The sequence below is a fragment of the Eretmochelys imbricata genome, chromosome 2 (assembly GCF_965152235.1).
Source record: "Eretmochelys imbricata isolate rEreImb1 chromosome 2, rEreImb1.hap1, whole genome shotgun sequence".
NCBI classification, from domain to species: Eukaryota; Metazoa; Chordata; order Testudines; family Cheloniidae; genus Eretmochelys; species Eretmochelys imbricata.
In genome coordinates, this window is record NC_135573.1 from 145,361,552 (window position 1) to 145,379,354 (window position 17,803).

Sequence of the window (17,803 nt, forward strand, 5' to 3'; positions counted from 1 at the left end):
ATCTGCAGTGTTTAACTAAGTATTTACATGAATTTGCTTCTAGACCACCACCATCTAAGAAAATGAAGCTGTTTGGATTTAAAGAAGATCCGTTTGTGTTCCTCTCTGAAGATGATCCATTGTTTCCATCCATCCAGTAAGGAGAAATTCTGTCCTTTTATTCTGTAATAAAGGTTTCAAAGTAATTCAAGATTAGTTTCACGGGGACTAGATCTAGTTGTAGTTCTTGGGGGGTAAGGGGAGAAATCTGGATTATTGCTCATACATACAGCAAGTTTCCTTAATTTTAAGATGAGGTGAACATACTCAAAACTATAACTCTTCCTTTTAAATGGAAATAGCCAAGTAGGAATGAAAATTGAGTTAAATTTAGAAATATATTCGGAATGCAGGCAAGGCATTCAGCATGGAAATTTTCAACTGAACTTTATTTTTAAAATGTATTTTTTCTCTGTGAGTTTTCTAAAATGCTTTGATTCTATGAAGCGCCTGGATTAACCTCATGTATTCTGAAGCTGATTTGAGAGTGGCTGATTTGAGAGGGTGTTGTGGGGAATAGGTCAGTCAATAAATTGTCATTTACTCAATCTTGAACTTGGGCAAACAAAACATAAATATTATGACCACAGGAAGTTTTATGCATTGGATCCTTCATTCCCCAAGATGAATTTACTAACTCGAACTCAAGAAGGAAAGAAGAGGCAGCTATACATGGTTTCTAAGGAGCTAAGGAATGTATTGCTGAACAACAGTGAGAGAATGAAGGTATGACTCTTATTTTTAGATTTTTAGCATGGGGCCCACAGGCATTCAGTGTGTGGATACTTGTTTGTCTGTCCCTCCAGAACCTAATGTCTGTCTACAGAAGCTATCTGCTGCTGGGACCTTCACTTAGTCTGAATGGGTGTGTTTTGTTTCCTCTTACCTTATTGTCAAGGAAGTGACTGTCTGAATTTTTGGTACCCAGTCTCCTCCAAGACTGGAAGGAATACTACTTTTACAAGATGGGGGAAGGGAATTCTTTAAAATGGAGATGGTGCCACCCTGCATAATGAAAATAAAATAAGTGGAGAGGACCGTACAATAGAATTTGTATAGATACATTTTATTCTTATGACCTGGGATTTGTAACAGTGGAGTAGAGCTGGTTGGGAACTTCTCAAACAAAACTTTTTTTGTTGGAAAAATATTGATTCTTTGAAGCTAAAACTACTATTGTGAGTGCTTGTCTATATGTGTTCCACGTCAGGTACACATGTGCTCTATGTGCCGAAGATTGGAACACTTTGATCAGCAGTGTTTGTTGTTCACACCTGCTTCCTGCAAAGCCTAAACCCCTTCTCCCTTGAGGTTTAGGGTTGCCAACCCTCCCAGTTTCACCGGGAGTCTCCTGGATGGGGCTCTATCTCCCAGAGGCTACTGAAGCCAAATGGGGAAATTTTAGGCCTCTGAAAGTCCGGCTGGGCTCAGACAGGCTTCCTGCATGCCCTGGTCCTGCACCACTCCCGGAAGCAGCCAGCATGTCCCTGTGGCCCTTAGGGGGGGAGGTAGAAGATCTCCGTGCGCTGCCCCCACCCTGAGCACCAACTCCACAGCTCCCATTGGCCAGGAACTGCAGCCAGTGGGAGCTCCGGGGGTGGTGCCTGTAGGCATGGTCAGCACGCAGAGTCCCCGGCCTTCCCCTCCTCCTCCTCCTCCTACCCCCTTCACTCCCCCCCGCCCCCACTGCTGCCACAGGGACATGCTGGTCTCTTCAAGGAGTGGCGTGGGGCCAGGGCAGGCAGGAAGCCTGTCTTAGCTCCGCTGCTCCACCTGGCTGAAGCCCACACCCCTCACTCCCTTCGCACCCCAGCCCCCTCCTGGAGCCCGCATCCCAGCACATAGCCCCCTCCAGCACCCAAACTCCCTCCCAGAGCTTTCATGCCCTCCTGCGCCCCAACCCCCTGCCTCAGGCTCAGCCTGGAGTCCCCTCCCACACTCTGAACCCCTTGGCCCCAGTCCAGAGCCTGCACCCCAACCCCCTGCCCAGTGAAAGTGAGTGAGGGTCGGGGAGAGTGAGGAGGGATGAAGTGAGTAGGGCGGGGCCTTGGGAAGGGGCGGGGCAAGAGTGTTTGGGTTTTTGATTAGACAGTTGGCAACCCTACTTGAGGGGATAAAAGAGGGCAGAGCAACCAACCAACCCTCATTTCCTTTCACTGTCCTTGACTGTTAGTCAGAACCAGTTGATAGTGTCCCATCTTGTCCACTCATATTCGTTTACCTGTAAATAGTTAGTTATTGGTAGTTAGGGTATATTGTAATTGATCTGATAGGTTTTTAGTTTGTTTGGGGTTTTTTGTTTTGTTTTTCTCAGTAGGGAAATTTCCTCATGTCTGCTCAAAATTCCGCAGGTTTTAAATTGTGTTTGTCATGTGAGGCTGCTGTGTCCCTTAATGACAGTGCTCTAATTGTCTTTACTGCCTGGCTAATGGACTTGTTAGGATTGTAAGTCGCTTATGAAAAGGTCTGCTAAATTCAAAGAAAACAAGCTAAAACTTCCTCTGATAGAAAAATCAATGTAGCCTAATTCAGTCCCTGAAGGGAGATAGGATCTTCCCAGTCTGGAACAGTTGTCAACTAAAAGTGTTCCTGCCATGGCCTGAGCCTCAGAGGGTCACTATTACCTAAGCCTCTTCTGATTGTGAGGATGCCTCACCTTCATCAAGGTTGCCATGATATGAGCCATATAAAGTGGGGATGCAGACTAGCATTAAAGGCAAACTAAAGTAAGTTAAGCCAGTTCCCTCTGCCTGATATCCAACCCCCAGCCACATTTTTTTCATCTATGTGGTCAAAGCTCTTGAGCTTCTTGGCCCCTGTAGTCCTATCAACACATCACCGGACACTCTTCATCATCTGCTTCCAGAGACAGGTCGCCTTCGCCTGTCTGTGTTTCAGTATCAGCAGCTGTGTCAGCAGTTTGGAGTCTCTGCTTTTTAGCTCCCTTGGCTTTTTAGTAAGGATGTTACTTAGCATAATGCTATTGATATTATCCTCACATACACATCCCCTTCATTACCAGATAAAGCTGATTCATCACCTTCAGCTCTACCAGGGTTATAAATCAAACTTTGGTAAATGGCAACGATACTTGGAATGCCAATTCAGACTGTCTAAGATAAGGGATATAAATTATTGGACATTTTATGTATGTCCTAATCTGAGGGGCTTGCTTTGCCCATAAACAAGATTGTTTTAGAACTGTCACAGTTACAATGGTAGACACCAGCATCACTACCTGCAACTTGTAGAAAGGTGAAAAAATGGCATTGGGTTCCTTCAGCTGAGTTTGAATATTTCCCATTTTTGGTGCTGGAAATAATTCAAAAAAGTTAGTCTATCCAGTAGCCACAACCTCCTTCCTTGTCCCTCTCCTGGGAGGGGTCCCTGAAGAGTCTACTTTAGCAAGGGGTTCAGTTGCTTCTGACTCTAGGGCCTGTCAAGGAAGTCCCCTGTTCAGCATTGGGCGAAAGGCTTCTGTGCCCAATATCTTCCAATAGACTGCACAGTTGCAAAGGTGTTTCTATCTCAGACCAGGTTCAACAACATGTTGGAACTGATCAATCAGCTACAGAACAACCCTCAGACAGAACATGCCTTTTTGCCTGTTGGGTCATATGGTCTCATGCACTCTGGTAAGTCCATTTGTAAGGCTGAGTCTTCAGGAGTGGCTAAAACCCCTTTATTGGCTCAGAGTATGTATGTGAAGCTTCCCTCAGTTGGTGGAAGGATCAGCAACAAGTTTGCAAGGGCATTCCTTTCTCCCCATCACTTCTTGCAAGTTGATTGTCACAGATGCATTTTTAGAGTTATTTTAGAGATCTCTCAATTCAGGATCAATGGTCTCATTGCATTACCTGACATCCTATTAACATTCTGGATCTCCGGTCAATACAGCTTGCATGCAGATTCTTTCTCTCTCATGTTCTACATCAACATACTGAAATTTGATTGACAATACTGCAACAGTGTTTCACGTGAATAAGTAGGGCAGAGCCAGGGAAGCAGTCCTTTTATGGAACTTATGTATTACTTGGCATAACTTAACAATCTGCTGTTCATCTGGCATCTCTTCACAATTTATTAGTAGACTGTCTAAGCAGGAATTTTTTGATGAACCGCAAAAGGACTGTAAAGGACTCTGTCGTTAAGACTGTATTTGGTCAATGGGGCATACCTCAAATAGATTTATTCCCACCAACCACAAGAAATGCATGTCTTTCTGCTCAAAGTGGGAACAGAACCTCAGTTCTTTAGAGGATGTGTTTCTGATTCCATGGACTCAGGGTCTCCTTTATGCTTACCCCTGTTCCCTTAATTCCTTGTGTTGAGGAAAATCAAACAAAATGGAGCCCTGGTTATTCTGGTAGCTCCAGTGTGGCACAGACAGCACTGGTTTGCAGAACTTAGGAAACAGTTGCTTCCTCTTCCTCTGTGTGCTGACTTAGTCAGCCAGAACAATAGGGCCACTTTTCACTAACTTGTGGCATCTTTGAGCTCTCTGCATGGAAAGAATCTGGCTGACAGATTTGGAGAAAACTTGTTCTGTTGATGTTCAAAAGGTATTGATTGAAAGTAGGAAAACTTCTATGAGTATTTACACAGCAAAATGGAAACGTTTTTCTATTTGGTTGACACAAAGCAATCTTTCTCCAATGGACATGATGACTGTTGATAATCTTGATTACCTTTTTATCTTTGAAAAACTTGAAGTTTTCAGTTAGTTATCTGCGTGTCCATTAGGCTGCTATTTTAGCTTATCCTTCAGTTCAGGATTATCCTGTGTTTTCTTCTCATCTTTCAGTGAAAATATTTTTGAAAGAAGTTGTTAGAATTTTTCAGTTGTGTGGCAGCTTTCTCCTTCATGGGATCTTAAGGCTGTTCTTACAGGGCTCATGGGTCATCCTTTTGAACCGCTGAGCTCCAGTACCTTGCTGCATTTGTCCATGAAGACAACTTTCCTTATGACCATTACATCAGCACTGTGGGTGAGCAAGTTGCAAGCACTTATGGCAGGGCTGCCATACACAATTTTCCCCAAAGACAAGTTGATTCCCAGACTACAACCTAAATTTTCCTAAGGTGCAGTTTGATTGATTTTAAATGACAATCTATACGTTTATCACTGTTCTTTCCCAAAACCATACTTTCAGTTGGATATTACAGAATCATTTAGGATATCCCTTAGGCTGTTTGTTTCTGTTGCTGATAAGGGTCCTTCTGTTTCGAATACTGTGCGACCAATATGGCTACAACAACTAAGGGTCAGGCAGTTTCAACCCAAAGAATTTCTAGATGGGTGTTGGGTTATATAGAGTTACAAGATGGCCAGTTTACAGCTCCCTGGGAACGTTAGGGCCCATTCGATCAGGGCACAGGCAGCCTCTGCAGCCTCATTTAGAGGTGTTCCTATAGTTGATATTTGTAGGGCTTCTACCAGGAGTGATGTACGTACCTTCACAAAACATTACTCTATTGTGGAAGTATCATGTGCACATTCTCAATTTGGCAGGGCTGTATTAAAATTCCTATTTTAATGTACCCTCCACCTTTTAAGATTATACTGCTTGACAGTCACCAGACATGGAACACACATAGAAAAGCATGCAAAGAAGAAAGGAAGTTAATTGTTCAGTAACTGGAGTGCTTTGAGGTGTGATGTCTTTGTGTTCCACAAAACATTCTCCTTTCCCAGCTTCTGCTGAGTCTAATATGTTGGAGTGGGTAGTGGTAAAGGAACAGAGGGTCAGTTTGTTTTTCCACCCTGCTTTATATACTCAAAGTGGTGAAGGTCTTGAGGCTGTGCAAGGAGTGGAGACACTGCAGGCTAAAGTGTTATGATCTCCAGTGCATGGAGTGCTTGCTCAGCAGACGTGGAACACACATAGATGACACATCTCGAAGAACTCCAGTTATTGAACAAGTAAATAACTTCCCTTTTTTGTGGAAATGTAGTGGCTACTCTCAGAATAGTTGTTAGGATCTGATTCACATCAGGGACTTGAATCTGAGTCTCCCACATGCCGAGCGAGTGCCTGGATCATTGCCTCTTGGCTATTCTGCAGTGTGGCTTTTTTCATTAAAAATATTAAAAATTTTGTTCACATCAGAGCAGAAATGTTAAAACCTCAAATTTTTTTGTGAAGTGGAGTTCTTATTTTCCGGACGGACCTATAGTGGAAATACATTACAGCCCTCTGGATCATGTGTGAAAGTGTTCAGATTCCATATCCTCCCAAATAAAGGAATGTATATGGCCTTCATCAGAGAAGTATCTGGGCATCTCACAAACATTAAAGGCTTATCCTTGCAACACACCTGTGAGATAGGGAAATAGTCTCATTGGACAGATGGGAACCGAAAGATTCATGGCAAGTTTTTTTTGTTTTTTTAATGGGTTACACTGCTAAGCATGGGTGCCCAAAATAGATTTAGGATCTTAACATTAAATGTGTACGTGTGTGTGCATTTTTATTATATAGAAAATTATTTATAATTTTATATATAATATATATAAATAAAATAAAAATACACGCACACACATATACATATATGGAAAAGTCACTTAAAGCCAAGATTAAAAACACATACGTGTGTGTGTGTGTGTATGTATGTGTGTATATATATATATATATATATAGAAGGGGTTACCTCAGGTCAATTAGGGACACCTGAATTCAATTAAGGGCTGCCTGAGGCCTTTAAAAACCCCACCTCTAGGCAGAAGGAGGCGGGGGCGGGAGAAGAGAGAGAAGCTACTGCCAGGCTAATGGCAGCTGGGAAACAAGCTTTTCCAGGCTGAGAGGCTGTGCTCCTTCCCATAGGGGAACAGCCAAACCTGAGTGCCTGCTAGGGAAAGGACTGCACCTCAGGGGAAGCAACAGGATGACACTGAGCCCCAGCGAGGAGGCAAGGAAAGGTATTCCCTTTTGTTTTGGGATTTAAGAGACTGTTCCCTTTTTTTTTGATGAAGGATCACCCATTAGGCCAACCATGGGGCCTACCCTGGAAACACCGCTAAAGGAGCACAGAAGTGGGGGAGGCAAACACTGCCCAGAGTGGGACTTATTTACCTCAGGCCCACCATTGCCAGAGAGGGAAGTGCTAAGTCTGGCAAAACAAAGGAGGTGCCTTGCAACGTATATATGTTTTTAATCTTGGCCTTAAGTGACTTTTCCAAGGTCACACAGGAAGTCCTAAACAGAGCTGGGAACTGAACCCATTTCTTAGAAGCATTTCAGTGCCTTAATTGCAAGACCACCTCTTCTCCCCATAGGAATAAGTGATCAATTTTCAACAAGGAAGTGGTTAATAAGAGGATGCCCCAAGATGTATAACTGTATCTTCAGAGTTGGGAACTTTTATTCATCCTTTTCTTCCAAAGCACTATAACTTGAACAGCACTAATAATGTAAGCTGGTCTAAATTTTGATTCTGACTTTTGAGTTTAATTTAATCTCCAGCAGAAATGAAGACCTCTGTATGGCAGAGTTACTCTTCCCTGTGACTGCTAGTTAAGCAGTTTCAAGATGAGTTATGTAACTCTTAAACTTGGTTTTCCTTAAAAACTTTATTGATACTTTTTTACTTTGACTGACAGGTTATTAACACTGGGATAAAAGTCTGGTCTCGCAACAGTGATGGTGAACAGTTTGGCTGTGCCTTTAGACTAGCACAAGAGGTAATTGCAAAGCACTTTGCTTTCATATCATGGGATTTCTGTTCATATTTCCCATAGTGCCTGCTGTATCGTCAATATGAATGTTGCATATTATGAAATGCAGCCTCCAAACTTAGCGTTTTAAACTTCATTAAACAAATGGATTGCGTTCTGATGTTACTGTTCATTCAGAGCTTTTCTTTAATTTGATCTTCTATCAGAAAGCAGTGTGAGCATGGCTGGTATGGTATACAGATGAGAATGCCAAACTCAGGACAGACTGATAAAAATAGGACAGACACCCCCCAAACTGGTGGTTATTCTAACATTAGTTTCACCAAACCAGCAACAAAATGAGCTTCTGTAGCACCACACTGGTTAACAAGAAGCTAACAACCCAGTCCCCTTAGGCAACCAGCCCATATCACCACCCAGACACCTGGGCTTTGATGGGAGGTTACTGAAAACCAGATTCATCACATATGAAGTTCTTCTTCCTATCCCAAAGGATTGGCCACTTCCCCAATTATATATACTTAGACCTTACCCAGATATCACACTGAAGCTAATCCCTTTAGTCTAAAGGTTTTATTATTTAAAAAAAAAAGAGAGAGTTGTTAAATGGTCAAAGGAGTCCTATACATTACAAGTGACTATAGAGATGTAAATCAGGTTCATAGCAGAGATGATAATTCTGGTGGCTTGCAAAAGTTGTTTTCTGGATCACACCCAAAAGCTTCAGGGTCATTCAGTCCTTTGTTCAAAGCTTCCATAGAAAGTTACAATTCAGAGGAATGAAGCAGGAATGAGGATGATGCAGTGATGTCATAGCTGCAGTTTATAGTTCACAACATAGGTACATGGAAATTTATTAGCGGAAATGGAGTCCAGGGTCACATGCCTTTACTACATCTCCTTACATGCTCTGTTGAATCATAGGGCATCAGTGGCTCCAGGCTGTCTGAGGCATCCTGGAGAAGAACTGCAGGGCAAATTAAGTCCCTTCAGTGGCCTGTTACCTCATGGATGGGCCATAGTGCAGAGATGGTCAGTGCTGATGCAAATTTGTCTGGGGGTGTCACCTAGGAACACAAAGCACAAGTTTGAGATACAACTATATTGCAGATATTCATAACTTCAGATACAAAGATGACACATGCAAATAAACAGGATTATCAGATTTAGCAAATCATAACTTTTCTAATGATACTTTAGATGACTTGCTTAAGATTTATTGCAGTTATATAATTATAATATGATAAATAGCTACCCAAATTTTATATAGCATCACAAGCAGAGATTGCACTTTAAAACTAATTGTGTTTTTTTACCACCAGGGAATATATACACTGTACCCATTCATTAATGCAAGGATTATAAACGTGTGCATAGAAGATGTTAAAGTGCTGTTAACTCAAGAGAATCCATTCTTAAGTAAATTTACCAGTGAAACACACAAACGGGTCAAAGACTTGGGTAAGCTTTCTTTTTTTATTATGGCAATATAGATCACTGTTTTGCATCTGTAAAACTTTCAAACTCTTTGCAGTGAGTTATCCATTCAAATGAATGGAAAATCCAACATCCAGTTACTTTAATATATTAGTCTTCGCCATGACTTCTAGCATCTATAGTGCAACAGTTAATATAGACATTCTAATGTTGCTGGAGACAAGAGCCTTTCTAGAGGCTGTGGCTCCATCTGGCCCCAACCCTGGAATCTTAGTAGACTAAGGTCTGTAAATCCTGCAGGACCCAGAGAGCCTGGACTCTTGCAAAGAACATGACCTTCATGGAACCAGAGGAGTCACCAGGTCTGGGATTCCCACAAAGCATAAATTCAGCAAGAACTTCTGACTAGCCACATTTCTTAACTCTGCCTATTTTTGTTCCTGAATGTACTTTAGTTGAAGCTGTTCCTGATCCCTGCAGGTGTCTTTATTCATTGTATGTTTTAAGGATGGCATTGGCCATCTCTAGATTAAATATACTAATATTTTATCTAAACAGGTAGGAAAAGACACCCACTCTAAACTTTTTTTCCTCTCCCTATTATGTGAAGAACCCTTACAAACAGGTCACTGACTATACAGGAGAAACAGAAAAATGACTATAGGCATAGTTCTGTCAAATGTACACAGTAAAGCAAAAGAAAATTTCTTTTTGTTTAAACTCTTTCAGCTATAGTAGTCTTAAGTATTACTTGTAAAAATTCAGACAGAAGTTTGATTTTAGTTCTTTCATGCTAGGGTTTTATATAATCTTACGTCCATACTCATCACAATGGTATCTGCATGCCTGATGCTGTCCCTTTAAGATAAAATGTAGAGACAAAAGTATTCTTCCAAAACTCTAACCTAGTCTTTTGGCCAACACTCTGTGACTTCTGATTTATTTTTGGATACTACGTATGGAACCTGTAACCGATTTTAGAGAGACATTTTTATTATTCTAGAATTCAGGCATGTCTTTGTTCCTATAAGAGTGTTGTTTGGTTTGGGGTTCTTTTGTTTGTTTTTTTTGGGGGGGGAGGAGGGCAGGCTTTTCTGTGTGTAGATTTTTCCATCTATAAATATGAAACAGGAATAAAAATCTGAACTGTTTTCTAATCCCGTTTATTGTATTGCTAAATATAGTGATAAGGCTGTTATAGCATTTTGGAATCACAAGTATTTTTTATGTTTCCAAGTAAATTTTATCTAATCTTTCTTTTCTAGCTATGGGGAGCATTGTCCTGAAGTATGAACCAGATCCCAGGTAAATAGATGCTTTACTAATACATTTTTTTTCACTTATCCCCCCTCAAAAAATGTGTAAGATAAATACATGTGAATATAGAAACAAGCACGTAACTCATTACAGTGGGTCTTTATCTTGAATTTCAGTGTCAGTTTAAAGCATTTGAACATCTTTTGAAATGAAAATATTTGCTGTGAATTAATTGTCACTGTATTTGCTGATTAGAAAAATAGGCTTCAGTTAGTTTAGTGGTTATGCCTAGCAACAGCCAAGTGTTATTTCACTCCATCATAGGCCGTGCTGGAGCATGAAAATTGTTCATAAATGTGGCATTAGCACTTCTTACATTTAAAAAAAAAAAAGTTAATGTTGATTCTCCTTAAATTTGGTCAAGAAATGTTGTTTTTTTAAAATTATCTTTCAGTCATGGATGTTACGGCCCCTATTTTTGTTTGGTCCTGAACTTGTCCTTCAGCATTGCAGGTGCAGCTTGGTGCTTCTAATTTACATGCCAAAGTGATTTGTAAATGTGATTGGGCAGTTAGAATTCTAAATGGGTGCAGTTGTGCAGGCCATTTTTGTAAACTTGCTTTTCTAAAAAGTTATGGCAGATTAGAGGTTAAGCAGGCTTTGCACTTCACCTTCACTATTGTCAGAGCTCTGAATGTAAATACAAGGCTTGAAATACTTCTTAACTCAAAGACTAAGCTAACTAGCCTCCAGTAGACGAAGAAAAATATGAATGGAAGCCCACCAGTAAGGTCGAGCAATACCAGGCAGGGGAGACATATCCAACACAGAGTCTCTATTCCTCCTTACGGTCTTGGGGTTTTTTGGCTTCTCCTTCCAATACTTACCTCTGTTGCTGCTAATAGCTTTGCGGAGCACAGCTCTACCGTGAAATTGACTTGGTTCTTTACCAGTTTCACTGCTGCCTGCAGAGTTTGGAATAGAAAAAGTGAAAATGACTGTTGTCTTGTCTGTCTTTACTTCCTAAAATGTAGAGCAGTAGCAGAAGCATTGGAGTTGTCAGTTGACTCAGGAAGGTAACAGCTTACATTTAGTTCACATTGAGAAAATTACCTTTGAAAGTGTAAGGACCAGACAGTTTTATTTTAAAGAAAAGCGTAAATGATGCAGACATGGATGGCTTAGTAGGAAAACATTGTTTGTCAATGGCAAGTTGGATGAGTATATTTCTTTTCAAACTTCTGTATATCTGGTTGAATTTTGATTAATGGATTCTCTCAGTCTTTTCCATATATGGAAAGAATCCTGGGATTTAAAAGTTCTTCCCTTCCTTGCTACTGTGTAAGGAAATGGAAAAGTATGTTGAAAAATTGGAAAGGGTGCAGAAAATAGCCACAAAAAATTATTCAAGGGCTGAAGAAAATGCTTTGCAGAATTCAATCTGTTTCGGTTATCAAAAAGAAGATTGAGAGGTCACTTGATTGCAGTGCATAAGTACCTTCGTGGGGAGAGAATACTGGGTTCTCAGGGCTTTTAAACCTAGGGGAGAAGGATGTAACAAGAACCAGTTTTCGGAAGCTGAAGCCAGACAAACGAAAATGAGAAATAAAGCTTTTTTTTTTTTTTTTAAACAATGAAGGTGATATTCCTTGGCAGTTTGTTCCAATGGTTAGTGAGAGATTCTCCAACTCCATGCTTTAGGCTCAGTACAGGGTAATTAGGTGAAATGTAATTGCCCGTGAGAAATAGGAGAATAGACTGATCAAATAGTGCCTTTTGGCCTTAAACTCCGTGAATATATGAAATATGAGTTTATATAGTTACTGCTCTACTTGCCTGTATGTTCCTCTCCCAATCTGTAATATTGACTTGTCCTTATCAGTGTTTAAACAGTGCTGGATTAGGTATTGCATTAAAAGTAAAGTTGCTGTTAGAGTTACATAATACTGTTGCCTTGCTCTATTGAAATCATGTGTATAGCTATTAAATTAAAATATTTCTGTAGAAATGAATTGTCAAGATTAATTTACTCAGTCTTTACCAAACACTAATTTTTTAATAGCAAACCTGATGCTCTTCAGTGCCCTATTGTTCTGTGTGGCTGGCATGGAAAGACCTCACTTCGTGCCTTTGTGCCCAAGAATGAGAGACTTCATTACCTGAGGATGATGGGAGTTGAAGTGTTTAAAGCAAAGAGGAAAGAGGAGGATTTTGAAAGTAAAACAGAGGAAGGAGATCAGGACAACACAAAGCACATGGAGGAAGAGATGGATATAGAACACAATGAATTAGCCACAAAAATGGAGGCAGAAGTGGACGAAAAACCTATTCATGAGCTTATGGAAAGCAGTGTTATAGAACCCGAGAATAAAATGGAAAATGTCCAGCCTTCCAGTGAAAATGCTGAAAATAGAGACATTACTGACCTTAGTAGTGTGAAAGCTTGAGTTTTCACTGTCTGTCATTTTGGCACTACTTTCATGATATGTAATCTAGACATTTGTCTTCAGTATGTAAATACACTTTTAAAACTGTTTCAGTTTCTTGGGGGAAGTTGAAATGTTGGCACGAGGTATTCTTTTTACAGAAGTTCCTCTGTTATTTTTTAAATAAAAAAAAATCTTTCCCTAAGAGTCTGTCTTGTTCTTCCCATTTAACTCCATTTCATTGATAATGTGGTATGTCTGTTGCCATCGATGGACTATGCACCAGTAAATTCCAACACCTAGTGTGTAGAGATTGATTTTCAAATATGAATTGTTTATTTAATTTGTAAATCCTGTCTGAGTCTGTCTTGATAGGATCATTTTTGAAAGAAGATCAATAGGTTTTCATGCAAAAAGCATGAGGTTTTCATAATTACAAGAGAAGTAATTTTACTCTATAGTAAATGATGCTAAATAGTTTATTGTAAAAGTATAAAACATATTGAGCCAATGTACCATAGTACAGTTACCAGAAAAATTACTCTTGTTATTGAGTATATTCAAAGTTGTAAACAAGAGACAACCCCCCTGAATAGGAAATACAGAACATATATATTTGTACATTGAGTGATCAGTATGTGCAAAAGTCCTAGATGGAAAGGCAGTTTCCCAAGTTTGAGAGCCAGTAAATGTCTATGTAACATTTCCAGCTCTTGTTGGCTGAGCGTACAGTAGCAATGTCCAGGAACACTATTGGTCATAGGTTTCAGAGTGGTAGCCGTGTTAGTCTGTATCAGCAAAAACAACAAGCAGTCCTTGTGGCACCTTAGAGACTAAAAAATTTATTTGGGCATAAGCTTTCGTGGGCTAGAACCCGCTTCTGGGAAACTGCAGCCATCTCTTCCTGATGCCCACCATGCTTTTGTAATCCATGCCTCTGTCACTTCAAGACTAGACTGCTGCATTGCACTCTACCTGGGCACTATACCTTAAGTGTGCCTGGAAACAAGCTGCCACAGAAGGCAACCCTAGGTAAGCAGGGCTTCCTAGCAGGAGCACATGAAACCAGTGTTCCATAATCTGTATCGGTTGCCCTACGAGTAATTATGGGTGGAATTTAAAGTGTTGGGTTTGATACACAAAGTACTAAATGGCTCAGAGCCACTTTCACCAATTCAGTGATACCCCACAGCTATGACTTGCTGATCCGTAATCTCAACAACAATAACAGACAAATGGTCTCTATTTCAGTTTTGTATAATTTCATAAAGAAGAATGTTCTATCTTCTGACGTGTTAAAGAAAAGAAAAAACAAAGCGGGTGAGGTAATGCCTTTTATTGGACCAAATTCTGTTGGTGAGACAGACAAGCTTTTGAGCAACACAGAGCTGCTCTTCAGGTCTGGGAAAGGTACTCAAGTATGGGTTTTTTGTTCATTTTTTTAATAGTCTCATGTAGTAAACTTTTCAATTAAGAATCTATGAAAAAAGGTTAAGAAAACTATTCTTCAAACTCATATTTCATTTGTTAAAGATGAGTCCATTTTGGAAATGAAAAGCCTGCTAAATATATTTTAAATGAAAGTTAGGATTCTTTCCTCTATTGTTTGATCAAATCAACTTGAAATTGACTATGCTACTTTTGGTCAGCTTTATAAACTGAAAAATGACTTAGCAGAGCTTTCCCTTGAGAGAGAGGTTTGTATGCCAACAAGTTCCAAATAAATTCCTGACTCTCTCCAATTCTTTCTTTTAGGGTGACTTGGATTTCATGCTGTTTTAATATTGGCATCCAGTCAGTTCATATTTGCTTGTCTGCATTTGAGAATTAAGCATTTGCTTTAAGTGGAAGACGGGTGAAATATTTGTAGTATTTTTGAACCTTAAGGTCTCATGTACAAGGCCTGCAATGCCCTCTCCCCATAATATAGTAACTCTTATCCAATCAGTACTGTTGATCAAAGCTGTTAGAATATAGTGTAAAAATTCACCCACTCAAATTCTCATTTGTGTTTATGGATTTTTATTTTAATGATGCCTGCCATTATGGTGCTCTCAAAGGAAAAGCCACCCATGAGCAGGTTGCATGAGCTGTTAGGATTGACTGACTTTAAGTCAACAAGTTCACATCAGCATCAGTTTATTTAAATACTTCCAAATAGTATTTTTTTCCTGTTTACATCAAATGTCATAGGTTCTCCCCTGAATGGAAGTACGCAACCCCCCCCCCCCAGCTTGTATTAATAACTCAATAAGCCCATAAGCTGGAAATCCCTCCCATCCATATATTACTAAAAGCAAACATGGAGGCAGAAACTTACAGGCTCCAGCGTAGCTTCTGATGCTGTATCTGCAGCAGACTGCTCCCCAGGGCTATCCCTAAATGGGTCCTCTGAGTACAGATCTAGGATGTTCTGTAGTTACTCCAATGGCATAACCACTTTGGTTATTGGCATTGGCTCCAGGGTTGCTTCTTACCCTTCATCTGGTGGTTGACTCTCCTCTGGTGGTACTTGTGAGGGGTGTTAAGAAGTCATCATCCTCACCATTGTCATGCACCCTGGAAGCTCAGAGCTTAATGCAGTTTCCATTAGTAGGCTGAATTCCTTGTAAAAGAGGCAGGAAGATGGGGAGTTCCAGAGGTGCCATTAGCATCCTTGACTTCGCAGTAGTCTAGCTTCAGCCATTTGAGCTGGTCTCTGCATTGTTCTGCTGTCCAGTCAATCCCCCCCCGCTCTCACCAGCTGCTCAAATATAGATGTGATAATTTCTCATGCTCTTGCTAAAGTCAAATATCTTGCTCACCTTGCACCAGAATCTGAATCTGTTCCTCTGGCCAGCTACCAGTGCACTTTGTTCAGGAATTCATCTTACTGCTAATCACAGCTAATACATATTACAATAGCCTGTGTCAGTTCCTGTTGAGCAGGCTGCTTGGAAATGAAGTGTTAAAATGCCAAGCAGCTGTATTTGAACCAGGAGGTTGCTTCCAATTCCTGGGAAGTGAGTTGCAAGTTTTGGAATTGCAGGGCTGTGAAGCATAGCCCTCAAGAATTGTGGGATGGTGTTAGTAAACTCTTCAGACCCAAGTCTCGTGGTGTGGACTTGAGGTGTGTCCAAACTGCAAAATGCCTGGGGTCCACCCCTCTTAGCATGGTCCACAGGTCCAAGTCAAGAGAGTGTTCCTGGCCGAATCAGACTAATTTGTGATGATGGAAGAGAAGGTTGGCCCTGAACCTGAGTCTGGGCTTAGTGTGTTGTGTAGACTACCCCAGGGTACCAGGACTTCCTCAGCCAGCACTAGGGAGATACTGAATAAGGCTCTGATTCACCAGGATGTCTACCTTTAAGCATTTAGTCCCTCTGAAGTCAATAGGACATGCTTAAAGTTAAGTACTTGCTTGATTACATAGTTCCACACAAATGTCACAAGGGCTAAAAAATGGTTCTGTGCTGCTTACATTCTATTTGTTCAACTGCTTCTCTCCTTCCTTCTGGGAGGTGGGGTGATCAGTGAAAATGTGAAATTGCTGCCTCCATCCTTTGGCTTCTTGGAGAGGGGAGAGAAGATGCTCTTTTACACTGACAGTCTATACTATTATGGTCACCACTTTTACAAGACTATGACAAACTTTGTACAAAGTATGCCTTGTGAGGGATCATTTGAAAAGTCATTATCTGCTAGTGTATCTTTGTCGCAGAAAGAAAATTGTGGGTGTTACCCAGAATTACAACGAATTTCAGTGACAATCATACAGTAGAATCTTATAACTTTGTATATAGTGTTGCCACACGTATTTTAACAGGATAATGATACATCATGAGTGGCTGGTCAGAGTGCTCATGTATTTAGCTGGTAGTGAATTTGCATGCTGAAGGCTGTGTGCTCAGGGCAGAACTGGAAATTCTGACAGCCAAGCAGTGTGAAAGGCACCCCCTGCTAGAGATTAAGGGGACACAGGTGTTCAACAGGCCACATTGTACTCTGGGTAATGTCATACACACACATCCCTCCAGCCTTCCCAAAAGTAGAGGATCCCAATGTCATCCTCTCTGAAGGCTAAAGGTATTTGAGAGGGAGGGTTACTTCTGCCAGATTGAGTACTCCACGATGCCATGGTTCTGTGTGGGCTATTCATAGAGGTGCAGGATTACTCTGGGTTTTGTCGGATTTTCCCCATACCATAAAATTTATGGGAATAATAAAAACAGACTTGTTTGGGCTGAAATTAGCAATGAGGCAGAGGGCGGGAAGGCCAAAACTCAGGCAAATTTCTTGATTTTCTCTCAGGACAGCAGAGTTGAACAGAGCGATACAGCCCCCTGCCTCCTTATTGAAATTGGCAGGTACAAAGGACACATGGGGTGGGGGGGGGCTATTTCTTTGTTAATTGCTATTGATTCTGTTTTGCCATTTAAATACAGTGTTTGAACTTGTTGGCTGGTACCTTGTTTTTCTTTCGTTGTAACACCATTTTGCCCATTTAAACCAGCTTTGTAACTGTTCCCCTGAAACCGTTACAGAAATGAAATAGCACTGCCAGTGCCCCATTTTATTTTTATACTTTATTCTGATTAGAAGCCGTCGCTACCTGTACCTTCTGCGGGCACCAGAATGAGATTTGGCCAGGAGCAGGTGTTTGCTCTCTGTAGATGCTGTCCAGATGCTCAGAGATATGATCTGACATTGTAACTTCCTGCTTCAGTTGATATAGATAATATTTATAGAGTGGGCTCGTTCAAAGGTAATAGTGACTAGAAATGTCTTCTGTGAGAGGAAGAAATACCATCACATACATTATTACCTGAAAGATGGCTGTTGGATTCTGTAATGGAAATACAGAGTCCCCAGCTAGTAAGTTGATTCTCTGTAACTTGAAGTCTTCAAATCATGATCTGAAGTGCACAAGATGGGAGAGAGCACAAAAAACCGCACGAGGCCCCAGCCACAAGTAGGGACCCAGACCAGT

At 40.8% G+C, this 17,803-nt stretch overlaps 1 protein-coding gene across 2 annotated transcripts in view; it reads left to right on the plus strand.

Annotated features, from left to right (window-relative positions):
* NSUN2 (NOP2/Sun RNA methyltransferase 2) overlaps positions 1–13,039 on the plus strand; it is a 46,871-nt gene extending 33,832 nt beyond the window's left edge. For both annotated transcript variants that reach the window (XM_077810817.1, XM_077810818.1), the window contains 6 exons: positions 44–136; positions 630–765; positions 7,640–7,720; positions 9,037–9,175; positions 10,417–10,456; positions 12,471–13,039. In XM_077810817.1, the coding sequence (XP_077666943.1) occupies positions 44–136; positions 630–765; positions 7,640–7,720; positions 9,037–9,175; positions 10,417–10,456; positions 12,471–12,855 (874 nt within the window). In that variant the 3' untranslated portion in view covers positions 12,856–13,039. The remainder of the gene's footprint in view (positions 1–43; positions 137–629; positions 766–7,639; positions 7,721–9,036; positions 9,176–10,416; positions 10,457–12,470) is intronic.
* Positions 13,040–17,803: the final 4,764 nt, after the last annotated feature.